This window comes from Lepus europaeus, chromosome 10 (assembly GCF_033115175.1).
Source record: "Lepus europaeus isolate LE1 chromosome 10, mLepTim1.pri, whole genome shotgun sequence".
Lineage (NCBI taxonomy): Eukaryota > Metazoa > Chordata > Mammalia > Lagomorpha > Leporidae > Lepus > Lepus europaeus.
Window position 1 is genome coordinate 64598796 of NC_084836.1, and position 12335 is coordinate 64611130.

The 12335-nt window shown below is 54.7% G+C and overlaps 2 protein-coding genes across 5 annotated transcripts in view; one reads left to right on the forward strand and one right to left on the reverse strand.

The window, feature by feature from the left end:
- Nucleotides 1-103: 103 nt before the first annotated feature.
- Nucleotides 104-7423, reverse strand: NABP2 (nucleic acid binding protein 2). Of its 3 annotated transcripts, none has more exons than XM_062203464.1 (7): nucleotides 7347-7423; nucleotides 6867-6969; nucleotides 6351-6489; nucleotides 6164-6235; nucleotides 5904-5985; nucleotides 5755-5818; nucleotides 104-602 (listed from the first exon to the last, which is right to left on the reverse strand). In XM_062203464.1, the coding sequence occupies exons 2-7, from the start codon at nucleotides 6943-6945 to the stop codon at nucleotides 403-405; spliced, it is 636 nt and encodes a 211-aa protein (XP_062059448.1). In that variant the 5' UTR covers nucleotides 6946-6969; nucleotides 7347-7423; the 3' UTR covers nucleotides 104-402. The 3 variants fall into 3 exon arrangements, with proteins under 3 accessions (XP_062059448.1, XP_062059446.1, XP_062059447.1); XM_062203462.1 differs by lacking the exon at nucleotides 7347-7423 and adding an exon at nucleotides 7067-7340; XM_062203463.1 differs by lacking the exon at nucleotides 7347-7423 and adding an exon at nucleotides 7044-7340.
- Nucleotides 7424-10238: 2815 nt separating this feature from the next.
- Nucleotides 10239-12335, forward strand: part of RNF41 (ring finger protein 41) — a 29565-nt gene continuing 27468 nt past the window's right edge. The window contains exon 1 of one of the 2 annotated variants that reach the window (XM_062203466.1): nucleotides 10239-10453. The gene's annotated coding sequence lies outside the window, so the exon portion shown is untranslated. The remainder of the gene's footprint in view (nucleotides 10454-12335) is intronic. The other variant, XM_062203465.1, reaches the window with a different exon arrangement.

The window sequence follows — 12335 nt, forward strand, 5'->3', positions numbered from 1 at the left end:
TGGCTCCTTGCCTGTAACCCAGCTCCCCTCCGCCTCCAAGGCGTGTTCCTGAATGCCCAGCTGCTAATCAGTTCCTTTTCCCACAGAAGGCAAAGGAGTGCAGTACAGCGTGGTGGCCTTTATTAGGTCGGAAGGGTTTCAGTGAGCACCCCTGGGACAGTGACACCAGAAACAGACTGATTGTGGGTTCCACGCAGGGAGGGCAGGCAGAGGGCCTGCACCCCAGCAGACAGGGGACATCAGGGCTTCAGGTGGTTACGGCCACTGCTCACCAGCCCTGCAGTGACGTTCAGTGGCTGAAACATCCTGCCCATGCCAAGGCCAACAGCCCAGGGGACGGCTGTCTGGTTCTGCTGCAGACGCTGGGATCGCGGTGGGTGGCGGGAAGGGAAGAGTGTCTTGCTATCTCTTGCTGCTCCTCCGGGTTTCTTTGCCGTTACTGACGGGGTTGCTGGAGGGGCCGGGAGTGCCGGCAGGTGTGTGATTGGGCTGGCTTCGGGTGATTCGGGTGCTGGGTGGGTGGGATGGAGTGTGAGGGGGGTGCGGCCCACCACCGGGACCTGAGGGGGCACTCAGTCCATTGCCGTTCTGGTTCTCAGATGCTAATGTTGGGAGGAGAAGAAACAGGCATTAGAGTTCAGGGGTGAGTGAGCTCCGCGCCCTGCCAGAGCAGGACAGTCTTCCCCATGCATGACTGCACGCTCTCGCCAGCCGTGCTAAGTGCCCAGGAATGTGGGTGGCGAGTATGAATGGAGCCCCAGAGAAAACTCAGAGAATCCTTTTGGAAGTGAACCATGGTATAATATTTTTTCTCTTATCCATCTTGGGAATTAGACTTGGAATGAGCTGTTTAGTTCTAGGTTCAAGGACATTTGACAAAATGCCCCTTTACAGCGGGCATTGTGGTTTGTGGGTTAAGCTGCTGCTGTGACACCACCATCCCACATCTGGGCACTGGTTCGAGTCCTGGCTCCTCCACTTCCCAATCTAGCTTTTTGCTAATGTGCCTGGGAAGCACCAGCAGACGGCTCAAGTACTTGAATCCATGCCACCCATGTGGGAAAGCTGAATGGAGTTCCTGGCTCCTGTCTCAGACCTGGCCCAGTACTGGCCATTGCAGTGAACCAGCAGATGGAAGATCTTTTTCTCTCCATGTCTGTCACTCTATCAAATGAATATATATACACATATATAAAGATTTATTTTATTTATTTAAAAGAATTACACAGAGAGGTAGAGACAGAGAGGTCTTCCATCTGCTGGTTCACTCCCCAATTGGCCACAATGGCTGGAGCTGCGCTGATCCAAAACCAGGAGCTTCTTCTGGGTCTCCCATGTGGGTGCAGGGGCCCAAGGACTTGGGCCATCTTCCACTGCTTTCCCAGGCCATAGCAGAGAGCTGAAGAAGAGGAGCAGCCAGGACTAGAACTGGCACCCATACGGGATGCCAGCACTTCAGACCAGGGCTTTAACCTGCTGCGCCACAGCACCGGCCCCAAGATAAATATATTTTTTTAAATTCTCCTTTATGGGACCAGCACTGTGGTGTAGTGGTTAAAGCTGCACCTGCAATGATGGCATCCATATGGGTGCAGGTTCAATTCCCGGCTTTTCCACTTCCGATCCAGCTCCCTGCTAATGCACCTGGGAGGGCAGCAGAAGATGGCCCAAGTGCTTGGGTCCTTGTACTCACGTGGGAGACCTGGAAAGAGCTCCTGGCTGCGGTCTGGCACAGCCCCGGCTGTTGCAGCCATTTGGGGAGTGAACCATTTGGGGAGTGAGCCATTTGGGAAGCCATTTGGAAGATCCTTCTTTCTCCTCCTTTCAAATAAATAAAATGAAAATCTTTTCTAAAAAAAATATCTTTTCCCAAAAGTTATTTTAAAAGTGGAGAAGCAGGGGCCCGCATTGTGGCATAGTGGGTAAAGTCACCATCTGCAGCACTGGCATCCCAGTGGGCACCAGTTCCAGTCCTGGCTGCTCCACTTCCAATCCAGCTCCCTGCTAATGTCCCTGGGAAAGCAGTAGAAGATGGCGTAAGTGCTTGGGCCCCTGCACCTGTGTGGGAAAACTAGAAGAAGCTCCTGGCTCCTGGCTTTGGATCGGCCCAGCTCCAGCAGTTGTGGCCATTTGGGAACCAGCGGATGGAAGACCACTCTGTCTGCCTCTGCCTCTCCCTAATTCTGCCGTTCAAATAAATAAATCTTTAAAAAAAATGTGGAACAGCCAGGACTCAAACTGGCCCCCATATGGGATGCTGGTGTTGCAGGCAAATGTGAATTTTTGTAGTCGAATTAAACATTGTTATTTTGTGGTGTTATCACCCTGGGTTCTCAGAAAGCCAGAACCAGTAAGAAATCCATACAGTCCGTTGCTGCCTGTTGACATTTTGGCCAACAACAGACCACATATATAATGGTGGTCCCTTAAGATTATAATGGAGCTGATAAATTTCTATTGCCTAGTGATAATGTAGCCATGGTAACATCATAGCACAATGCATTACTGATGTGCTTATAGTGATGCCCCAGAAAACAAACTCACTGTACATATTCATCTATATATATAAATGAGTGGCAACACAGTACAGTTATATCTAAGACATATTATGTGATATGATAATAAGCAACTATGTTACTATTTATGCATTTCCTACACTACACATCTTAGCATTAGAGTGTATTCCTACATATAAAAAACAAGTTAACTGGACACCAGCCTCAGGCAGGTCCTTCAGGAAGTGTCAAGAAGGCAGTGCTGGGGCCGGCACTGTGGCGCAGCGGGTAAAGCCCCTGCCTGCAGCACCAGCATCCCATCTGGGCACCAGTTCAAGGCCCGGCTGCTCCACTTCCAATCCAGCTCCCTGCTAATGCACCTGAGAGAGCAGCAAAGGATGGCCCAAGTGCTTGAGACCCTGCATCTACATGGGAGATGCAGAAGAAGCTCTTGGCTTTGGTTCAGCTCAGCTCCAGCTGTTGTGGTCATTTGGAGAGTGAACCAGTAGATGGAAGACCTCTCTCTCTCTCTGTTTCTGTCTCTCTCTGTCGCTACCTCTCTCTGGAACTCTGCCTTTCAAATAAATTTTAAAAAAAGAAGAAGGCGGCGGCATTGCTGTCACAGGAGGTGACAGCTCCGTATGTGGCACTGTCACCGAGGACCTCCAGTGGGACAGGATGTGGAGGTGCAAGGCAGTGACAGTGATGCCCTGACCCTGTGCAGCCTAGGCCAATGTGTGTGTTTATGTTTCCAAAAAAAAAAAAAAGTTTAAACAATTTTAAAAACCAGTTTAACAATGTTTTAGGAGAGGAGCTCGGCCTGGTGGCTGGGGTGCCAGGTAAGACACCCACATCCCACACCCCACATCAGAGTAGCTGGGTTTGAGTTCCAGCTCTGCTTCTGATCCCAGCTTCCTGTTAACGCAGACCCTGGGAGGCAGCAGTGATGGCTCTAGTTGGGTGCCTTCCACCCAGGTGGGAAACCTGGATTGAGTTCCTTGCTCCCAGCTTTGACCTGGCTCATTCCCAGCCTCTGCAGGCATTTGGGGAGCTGTCTATCTCTAGCTGTCTGCTCCCACAACAGAAATCTCACCTGATGACACATGCCTCAGAATATGCTGCCATCAAGCGATGCATCACGGTATATTTAAGTGCACACTATAATAAGATATTTAAATCCATACGAGACGTCGTCACAGTTTGTGGGAAACAGAAATAAGATAAGTTTATTTTGGTACAAGAAAGTTTTGAAATCCATGCACAGTCTTTTTTTTTTTTTTTTTTTTGACAGGCAGAGTGGATAGTGTGAGAGAGAGACAGAGAGAAAGGTCTTCCTTTGCCGTTGGTTCACCCTCCAATGGCCGCTGCGGCCGGCGTATCTCGCTGATCTGAAGCCAGGAGCCAGGTGCTTCTCCTGGTCTCCTATGCAGGTGCAGGGCCCAAGGACTTGGGCCATCCTCCACTGCCTTCCCGGGCCATAGCAGAGAGCTGGCCTGGAAGAGGGGCAACCAGGATAGAATCCGGCGCCCCGACCAGGACTAGAACTCGGTGTGCCAGCGCCGCAAGGCGGAGGATTAGCCTGTTAAGCCATGGCGCCGGCCCATGCACAGTCTTTTCATAACATGCACCTCCCATGGACTTAACGACCTCTTACATGCATGTATCTCAACCTTTTTTTCAAGGATTTGTAATAATTAATTATTTAAAAATTGTGAAAGGCAGAGAGGCAGACAGAGATCGTCCACATACTGGTTCACTCCACAAATGTCTACAATGGCCACGGCTGGGCCAAAATGAAGCAAGGAGCCTGGAACTCAAAACTCAGTGCAGTCTCCCATGTGGGCAGCAGGGACCCAAGTACCTGGGCCTTGCCTGTTTCCACACAGGGTGCACTTTTTTTTTTTTTTAAGATTTATTTGAAAGTGATAGAGAGCGGCAGAGAGAGTGAGAAGAGACAGATCTCCTATCTGCTGGTTCACTCCCCAAATGGCTGTAATAGCCAGGGCTAGGCCAGGCCGAAGCCAGGACCCAGGAGCTTCATCCAGGTCTCCCACATGGGTGGCAGGGCCCATGCACAGGCACATTAGCAGGGAGCTGGATGGGAATCACAGCAGCCAAGACTTGAACTGGCCGCTCAGACACAGGACACTGCTGCTGCAGGCGGCAGCTTAACACCAGCCCCCAGGGTACATAGGTTAGCGGGGAGCTAGACTCAGAAGTGGAGCTGCAGGTTGGAGTTGGTCTGAGGCTCATCACCCTCTCCCTCTCTAACTGTATGCCCAAAAAAGAACTGGAGCTGGGACTCTCACCCAGGCACTCCAGTATGGGACATGAGCATCCCAATTGGCATCTTTGTGGTTTTTTTAGATTTATTTATTTCATGGACAGATGTAAGTTTGAAACTCTTGTCTTTAAGCAAGGGCACTACAGCAATTCTATCAGCAATAGACAATATCCTAAAGCATTAAATGTTAGAGACAGAGAGGGAGAGAGAGAAAGATTCTCCATCCACTGGTCCACTCCCCAAATGGCTGCTATGGGCTGTGGCAGGCTGAAGGCAGGTGCCAGAAACTCCATCTGAGGCTCCCGCATGGATGGCAGGGGCCCAAGCACTCTGGCCACCCTCTCCTGCTTTCTCCAGGCACATTAGCAGCAAGCTGGATCTGAAGTCGAGCAGCCGGGACTTGAACCAGCACTCGTATGGGATGCTGGCATCACAGGCGGCACCTTAACCTGGCATGCCTCAACTCCGGCCCCCCAAGTGCCACAGGCTGTGCCACAGGCCTGCCCCAACTTACCTTCTTTTCTGGTTTGTGTTTGCTTAGTTATTTAAGAGGCAGACATACAGAGAGCAGCACAGAGACAGGGAGCTCTTCCATCCATTGGTTCACTCCCCAAATGCCCACAGGAGCTAGGCCTGGGCCAGGCTGGAGCTGGAAGCCTGGAACGGCACCGTGGCCTCTCACCTCTGAGTGGCAGAGACTCAGGTAACTGAACCATCACCTGTTTCCTCCCGGGATGTGCGTCAGTGGGAGCTGGATCAGAAGCAGAGTGGGTGGGGCTTGACCCAGGCACTCTGACAGCTGATGCAGGCATCCCATAGGGGCTTGCAAAAGGTACCAGAAATTGGGGGACTTATAATGAATATATTGGCAGGAGAGATTTGGAAAGGAGATAAGGAAAATGCATTTTTCCAGACGGAGCGGGGGGTGCTGCCAGGAAGCTGGGGGGACAAGCAGATGGAGGGGAACAGAGTTACCTGGGGAAGAGGCAGGAGGTCCGCCGGCAGGCTGGGGAGCTGTGGGGCTACTGTCATTCTGCACCTGCAGGCACACACCACATCCTCAGACTCTGTCCCCCCCCGCCTCACCCACCCTCCTTCCCCGGCATCTCGGCCACAGCACTCACTGCCTTGTTGGGTGCCTGCTGGGTGCTGTACTCTGGGTTTGGCTCGCTGAAGTTTGGAACCTCAGAATAAACCATACAGAATCTGCAAGATGAGAAAGCAGCTGACGGTTCCGATCTAGCCTCGGGAACGCTGCCCAAGGCCTCAGAGAGGTCCAGGTACAGGCTGCGGACCGTGCCCCTATACGCTGCTCCCTCGCAAGCCCTAACTGTCCCCCCTGGGCTGGTGTTCCTTCCTCCCAGTCTCCAAGACAAGCACTTACTCTCCAATCTTCTGCAGATCACCCCCACGGCCTGTGTACAGCGTCAAACAACCTTTGAACACTGATGCGTACCTGTGGGGGCAAAACCAGCAGGAACCGAGGGACTCAGAGGGCTACAGGGGCTGTCGGCCCCACTCCCCTCGGCCACAGCTGCCCCTGTGTAGCCCAGCGTCAATGGTCCTCCTACCCCTTGGTGAGTCGGATAATGTCCCCGGGCTGGATCAGGTTGCCCACGTCGTCCCACACAGAGATGTTGATGCTGCCCGTTTTGTCTGCCACCTTGCAGGTCCGAACCTCGTGCCCGTCCTTCGTCTTGGTCACTCGGCCTGAGGGGAGCAAATAACCGGGGGTGTGGGAAGACGGTCATACAGGTGCGGGTGGTGGAGGTACCAGAGACGGGATCGGCATATCCGTGGGGTGAGGGACTAGAGGTACAAACAGAAGCCCCCAAATCCCTATGGCAGGAGGGGCTAAGGGGGCTGGGAGGGAAGGGGGCCAGCACCATGGAGAGGGCTCTGAGTGGAAATGGGCCTGCGTGGACCTGGCGAGGGTGCTACCTATCCTATGCCCGACTGCAGCTCTGTGCCGAGGTCCAAGGGAGAGATGGGCAGAGCCTGGAGCCTCGGGAGCGAGTGAGGAACACAGGCGGCGGGGCTCCCCTCCCCCACGCCCTCCGTGGACCCCGCGGCGCCCGCAAAGCCACCTGTCTCCAGCACAATGAAGATGAGGTTCAGATTCTTGAGCCCGGGCTTTATATCCTTCACGAAGGTCTCCGTCGTCATGCTGCCCGAGCCTCGGCACCCCCACTGCAAGGGGGAACAGGGGATGAAGGCTCCGCGCTCGGAGCCCTGGCACCCATGCTCCGCTTCCCAGGGCCTACCTATCACCCTAGGCAGCCTCTACCTCTGCAAGCCTTCCAAAAAGGTTAGAATCGGACTTCCTCGGGGTGGGGATCCGCCAACTACAGGGTCAGAATTCAGGCGTCCGGCAGAGCTGGAAGGCCCCCCGCCGGGATGCTCTTTCACTCTCCACCCCCGAAGCCGGGGAGCCGACCGAGACAGGGAGAGGGAACCCCGTGCAGCGGCCGGGGAATGGACTCTCACTCGCCGGACCTTCCCGAGCCCTCATCCGGACACCCCGGGATTCGGCCCATTCCCTCCCCCAGCCACTGCCCGCCACCCACCCAGCCAGCAGGCCCGACTGAACGCCGCTGAGCCGCCCGCAGGGGGAGCCACAGGGCCCGCTGCCGCCGGATGCCGCCGGGTGGAACGCGGGAGTGTGACACGCCCGGAAGTTTCCACGGCGGGACCCCGCCGGCCGGCCAATCAGCACAGCAAGGGTGCACCCCGTGTCCCGCCGCCGTCTCCCGCCCAGCCAATCGGGATCCGAGGCTCTCGCGCTGAGAAAGGGGTGGACTTCAGCTGTTAAAGAAGCCTCAAGAGATATGGTTGCCTGTGCAAGGGGAAAGACCGACCACCAGGGGGCGCCTTGTGTTCGTTTTCCTTTACTTAGCTGAACGGACGCTTTTAGGCTCTTTTAAAATTTTCTCTTCGAAGGTTGATACAGTGGGAAAAGGACCAAGGGCTTGGGAGTCCGGCAGACTGAATCCAGGCTCAGTGCTTCATTTCTTTACTGGAAAATTCTTTTTTTTAACTTTCTAAATTTATTTATTTATTTATTTTTTGACAGGCAGAGTGGATAGTGAGAGAGAGAGAGACAGAGAGAAAGGTCTTCCTTTTTGCCGTTGGTTCACCCTCCAATGGCCGCTGCGGCCGGCGCATCTCGCTGATCCGAAGCCAGGAGCCAGGTGCTTCTCCTGGTCTCCCATGCGGGTGCAGGGCCCAAGGACTTGGGCCATCCTCCACTGCCTTCCCGGGCCATAGCAGAGAGCTGGTCTGGAAGAGGGGCAACCGGGATATAATCTGGCGCCCCAACCAGGACTAGAACCTGGTGTGCCGGTGCTGCAAGGCAGAGGATTAGCCTGTTAAGCCACGGCGCCGGCCTCTAAATTTATTTATTTTTTAAAGATGCATTTATTTGAAAGAGTTACAGAGAAAGAGGGAGAGATGAAGATCATCCATCCCCTGGTTTGCTCCCCAAATGGCTGCAACAGCCCGAAGCCAGGAGCTGGGAGCTTCACCGGGACTCCCACGTGGAGTTTAGGCAGGGGCCTAAACACTTGGGCCATCTTCTGTTGCTTTTCCCAGGCCATTGGCAAGGAGCTGGATGGGAAGTGGTGCAGCTGGGAGTCAAACTGGCACCTCCATGGGATGCCAGCATTGTAGGTGGTGGCTTTAACTCGCTAAGCCACAATGCTGGCCCCTTTCCTGTTTATTTCCTTGAAAGGCAAAGTGAAAGATGCAGTGGAGAGAGAGAGAGCGCACTCCATCCACTGGTTCACTCCACAAATGGTCAAATGGCTGAGGTGGTCTCAGCAAAAGCCTTGAACTCCATCAGGGTCTTCCATGTGGGCAGTAGGGGCTCAAGCACTAAGGCTGTCTTCCCCGGGCATATTAGCAGAGAGCTGGATCAGAAGAGGAGCAGCTGGGTCTCCAATGAGCATTCTGTTTTTAGATGCCAGGTTGGCTTACCCCACTGTGCCATGGTGCCCACCTTCTGTGGCAATTTTTAAAAAAAATTGTTTTAACTATTTTAAAAGGGGGGGGGCGCGCTATCTTCTATCCATTGGTTTCCTCCCCAAAATGGCTACAACAGTTGGAGTTGGACCAGGCTGAAGCCAGGAGCCAGGAGCTTCATCCAGGTCTCCCCATATGAGTGGGAGCAGGCGCCCAGGTACTTGGACCAGCTTCCAGTTTTTTCCAACTGCATTAGCAGGGAACTGGATGGAAAGTGGAGCAGCCCAGACTTGAACCAGCACCCAACAGAATGCTGGCATTGCAGGCAGCGGCTTAATCCTCTACACCACAACCCTGTCCCAGCAATCCTTGCATATGTAAGTCCATTTTACAAATGAGAAAGCAAATATAAAACGCAGTACCAGTTGGCTCCTCTTCTCCCACTGCTCTAAGCCTCTTTATTCTGGATTTGGGGTCCTCACCTTTAATTCACTGCCCACCTTGGTCAGGGACTTTTTCGGGGTGGGGGTGAGATGGCATTCCAGAGACAGAAAACTGGCAGACTTACCCCTTTTGTAAGAAAAGGAACCCTGGGCAAAGACAGCATTTACATTAGTCTCTCCCTTAGTTCCAACTGCAGTCACCTCACTAGATCTGAGTCAGTCCTCCTCGACCCGCCCCACCATGCTCCCCAGGATGGAAAAGCTCAGAACCTTTAGTTTCCTTTGGGACCTGCCAGAAGCCAACAAAACGTAGATAGTTCCTGTACTGTAGTGTATACGCCAAATGCAAGAAGACAAAGTGCGCATTGCCAGTTACTTAGTGAACAGCCATAACAAATGCCGCTGCCAGATTAGCCTAAGAGGTGGAGTAACTGTAATGCCTTGGCTGGCCTAACTCATCTACCTGCCCGAGAGCGCTCTGGGCTCCCCCTTCACTTCCCTCGTGCCCACACCCTCGTTCGCAGTGCTGCGGCCTAAGGAGATCAACCAAAACCCCGGGCAGAGAGGGCGTTTTCTTTCCCCCTAGGTGCTTCAGGGGTCCCACAGTGCAAATGGCTGGCGGAGAGGCGGACAACCGCTTGAGCTTCGCGGCCGGACACGCCCCCGCTCCCCACCCGCGGCCGCCCTGTTCACGGCAGTATCCATTCCCATGACTCTGAGTCATAGGGTCGGGAGGCTCCACGGTGCTGGCCACGGCTCTGGAAGCTCGAGAGGGGCCGGCCCGGACGGCAACCCTCCGCATCCGCTCCAGGGGACAAGTCACGTGCGTCCCTCCCCGGCAAAGCGTCGCCTCCTAATGCAGGAATCGTCGGCCTCAGCCCTGACGCTCACGCCCGGAAGACCATAGAGTTCCCCCTCCCAACTGGCTATACAGTCCCGGCTGGGATCACAAAGACTTCCGGCCTAGAGCGGAAGCCCGGCTAGCCCGCGTCCCACCTCGTTGGCCGCGCGTGGCCTCCGGAGCCCGTCTCAGTTAAACAAGGAGGCGGGGTTTGGTGACGAGCTTCCGCCGGGTTGCGTAGCAGCGGTGGGCAGGGCCAAGGATCCGTCTGAGGCAGCGACGAGTGGTCGGAACCTTCTTCCTCCTCCTTCCCCTTCCCCTTCTCCCTTCGGGGAAAGGCTGGGGCTGGGCACCTGGGCTGTTCGGTGGCCAGTGCGGCCTCAGCTCCAGCCAGGCCTGGGTACGGCGAGTCCAGACCGCGTCCAGGGCGGTGCGTACTGCGCCTGCGCGGGCTTCCCCCTAGAAAAGGGTGTGGGAGGGGAGGGGGCGATGTCCCGGGGGTATTGGGGCGAGGGTTGGAGATATTGGGGTTCAGGAGAAGGGACTGGCGGGAAAATGAGAAATGGAGGAAGGGCGCAGCGCTGGGGAAGAGTGGGAGTGCGAAGGGGGCTCCGGAGGTCGGGTTGTCGGGGAAGGATCCCTGGAAGAGGCGAGCGCGGAGATGTGCTGGGGAACCTTGCAGGAGGGGGCCCGGGCCGGCTGGAGGACGCGGAAGGGCGGGGGAGCAACGTGCTGTTTAAATGGGCAGCGGTGGTCCCCGAGGGGGCGACGGGAGCATTCCGGGGGCCAGCCAGAGCTTCGGCCGGGGCCGGCGGAACCTGAACCTCCGCCCTCGAAGCGCCATAGCTTGGCTCCTCTCCCGTGCCTTGTGTTTGGCAGCCTTGTCTCTTCCCTTTCATTCCTTTCCGCTCCTCTTCCCCTCCCACCCCTCCATGAAGGAATCTCGCATTCCTCACATCCTTGCCAGTGGTTTGCAGCCCGGCCCTCTTGTAGGCTTTGCGCACCAGAAACCTTCCGCCATCCAGGACCCAGGAAGAGTGGGAGTGGGGACTGGGAGCGGGGGCAGAAGGAGCAGGGCCGAGGCATTCCCCGTTAAGAAGCAGGCTTCATTTCACTAAGAGCAAACGTGGCTATGACCGAGGCCTGTATTCCTTGAGACTGACGTGTGGTGGGCAGTCAGCGTGAAGTGATTTTAGTTTGATAATAGGTCTAGAGGCTGATAGCGTTGCTGGCTGCTGGTCTTCCCCTGGTTGGCGATGGACGGGCTGGCAGCTGGTGCAGTAGCCTCATTACCCCGTGTTGTCCATTGGGCCTTGGAGCTGCCCCAGTTCCCAGTAACTGAAGAGAAGGGACAGATTTTTTTCCGATGTCCCCTCCCAGCCCTCAGTAGCAATGTTATGAACGTGTTCACAGTTCTCTCCCACGAAGCCCTGACAATAAAGGAGGCAGATAAGGCAGGTGCCTTTCCCCCTGCCTGACAGTTGAAGAAACTGAAAACCACTGAAGGGTCACGTGGCTTTAGGGTCCTAACAGGAGTCTCCTGACTGCTGACTCCCTACTCGGGTGTAAAAGCTCCTCTTGTTCTGACCAAGGGGGCACTGAGGTCGGGTCGTCTATCCCAGCATGAACGTGGAAGCCATCACGAGGAGAGAGAGCATAGCCGACAGCACTGGTTCCTGGAAACAAATGTTGAGATTCAGGGGCATGTACCAGCGTGCTGGGAAGTGGGGTGTTATTAAAGTGAAAAACGCACTACACCCTCCTGTGTAGGAGACTTGGATTGGGTTCTGAACTCACTGGCATCCCGTATTGCAGTGCTGGTTAGAGTTCCAGATGTTCCACTTCTAATCCAGCTCCCTGCTAATGCACCGGGGAAAGCAGCAGAGGATGATGGTCCAAGTACTTGGGTCCCTGCCGCCCATGTGGAAAACCAGGGTGGAGTTGGGAGCTCCTGTCTTCAGGCTGGCCCAGCCCTGGCCATCTGGGGAGTGAACCAGTGGATGGAAGATCTCTCTACCCTCCCCACTTCACTCTGCCTTTCAAATAAATAATCTCAAAAAAAAAAAAAAATTACTCCTGTACCAACATTGTTGAGCACGTCTTTAGGAAATATTTTTATTGTGGAGAATAAAGATGTTTTTATTTATTTGAGAGGTAGAGTTACAGATAGTGAGAGGGAGAGACAGAGAGAAAGGTCTTCTTTCCATTAGTTCACTCCCCAAATGGTCACAACGCCCAGAGCTGCACTGATCTGAAGCCAGGAGCCAGGTGCTTCTTCCAGGTCTCCCACGTAGGTGCAAGGGCCCAAGCAC

What these genes read in the sequence shown, in the direction of transcription:
- NABP2 (XM_062203464.1), bottom strand. Translation starts at nt 6,945, where the DNA reads ATGACGACGGAGACCTTCGTGAAGGATATAAAGCCCGGGCTCAAGAAT. An exon ending in CTTCATTGTGCTGGAGACAG is followed by an intron (nt 6,490 to 6,866) that starts GTGGCTTTGCGG and finishes TGCTCCCCTCAG; the next exon opens with GCCGAGTGACCAAGACGAAG. An exon ending in GATCTGCAGAAGATTGGAGA is followed by an intron (nt 5,986 to 6,163) that starts GTAAGTGCTTGT and finishes CTCATCTTGCAG; the next exon opens with ATTCTGTATGGTTTATTCTG.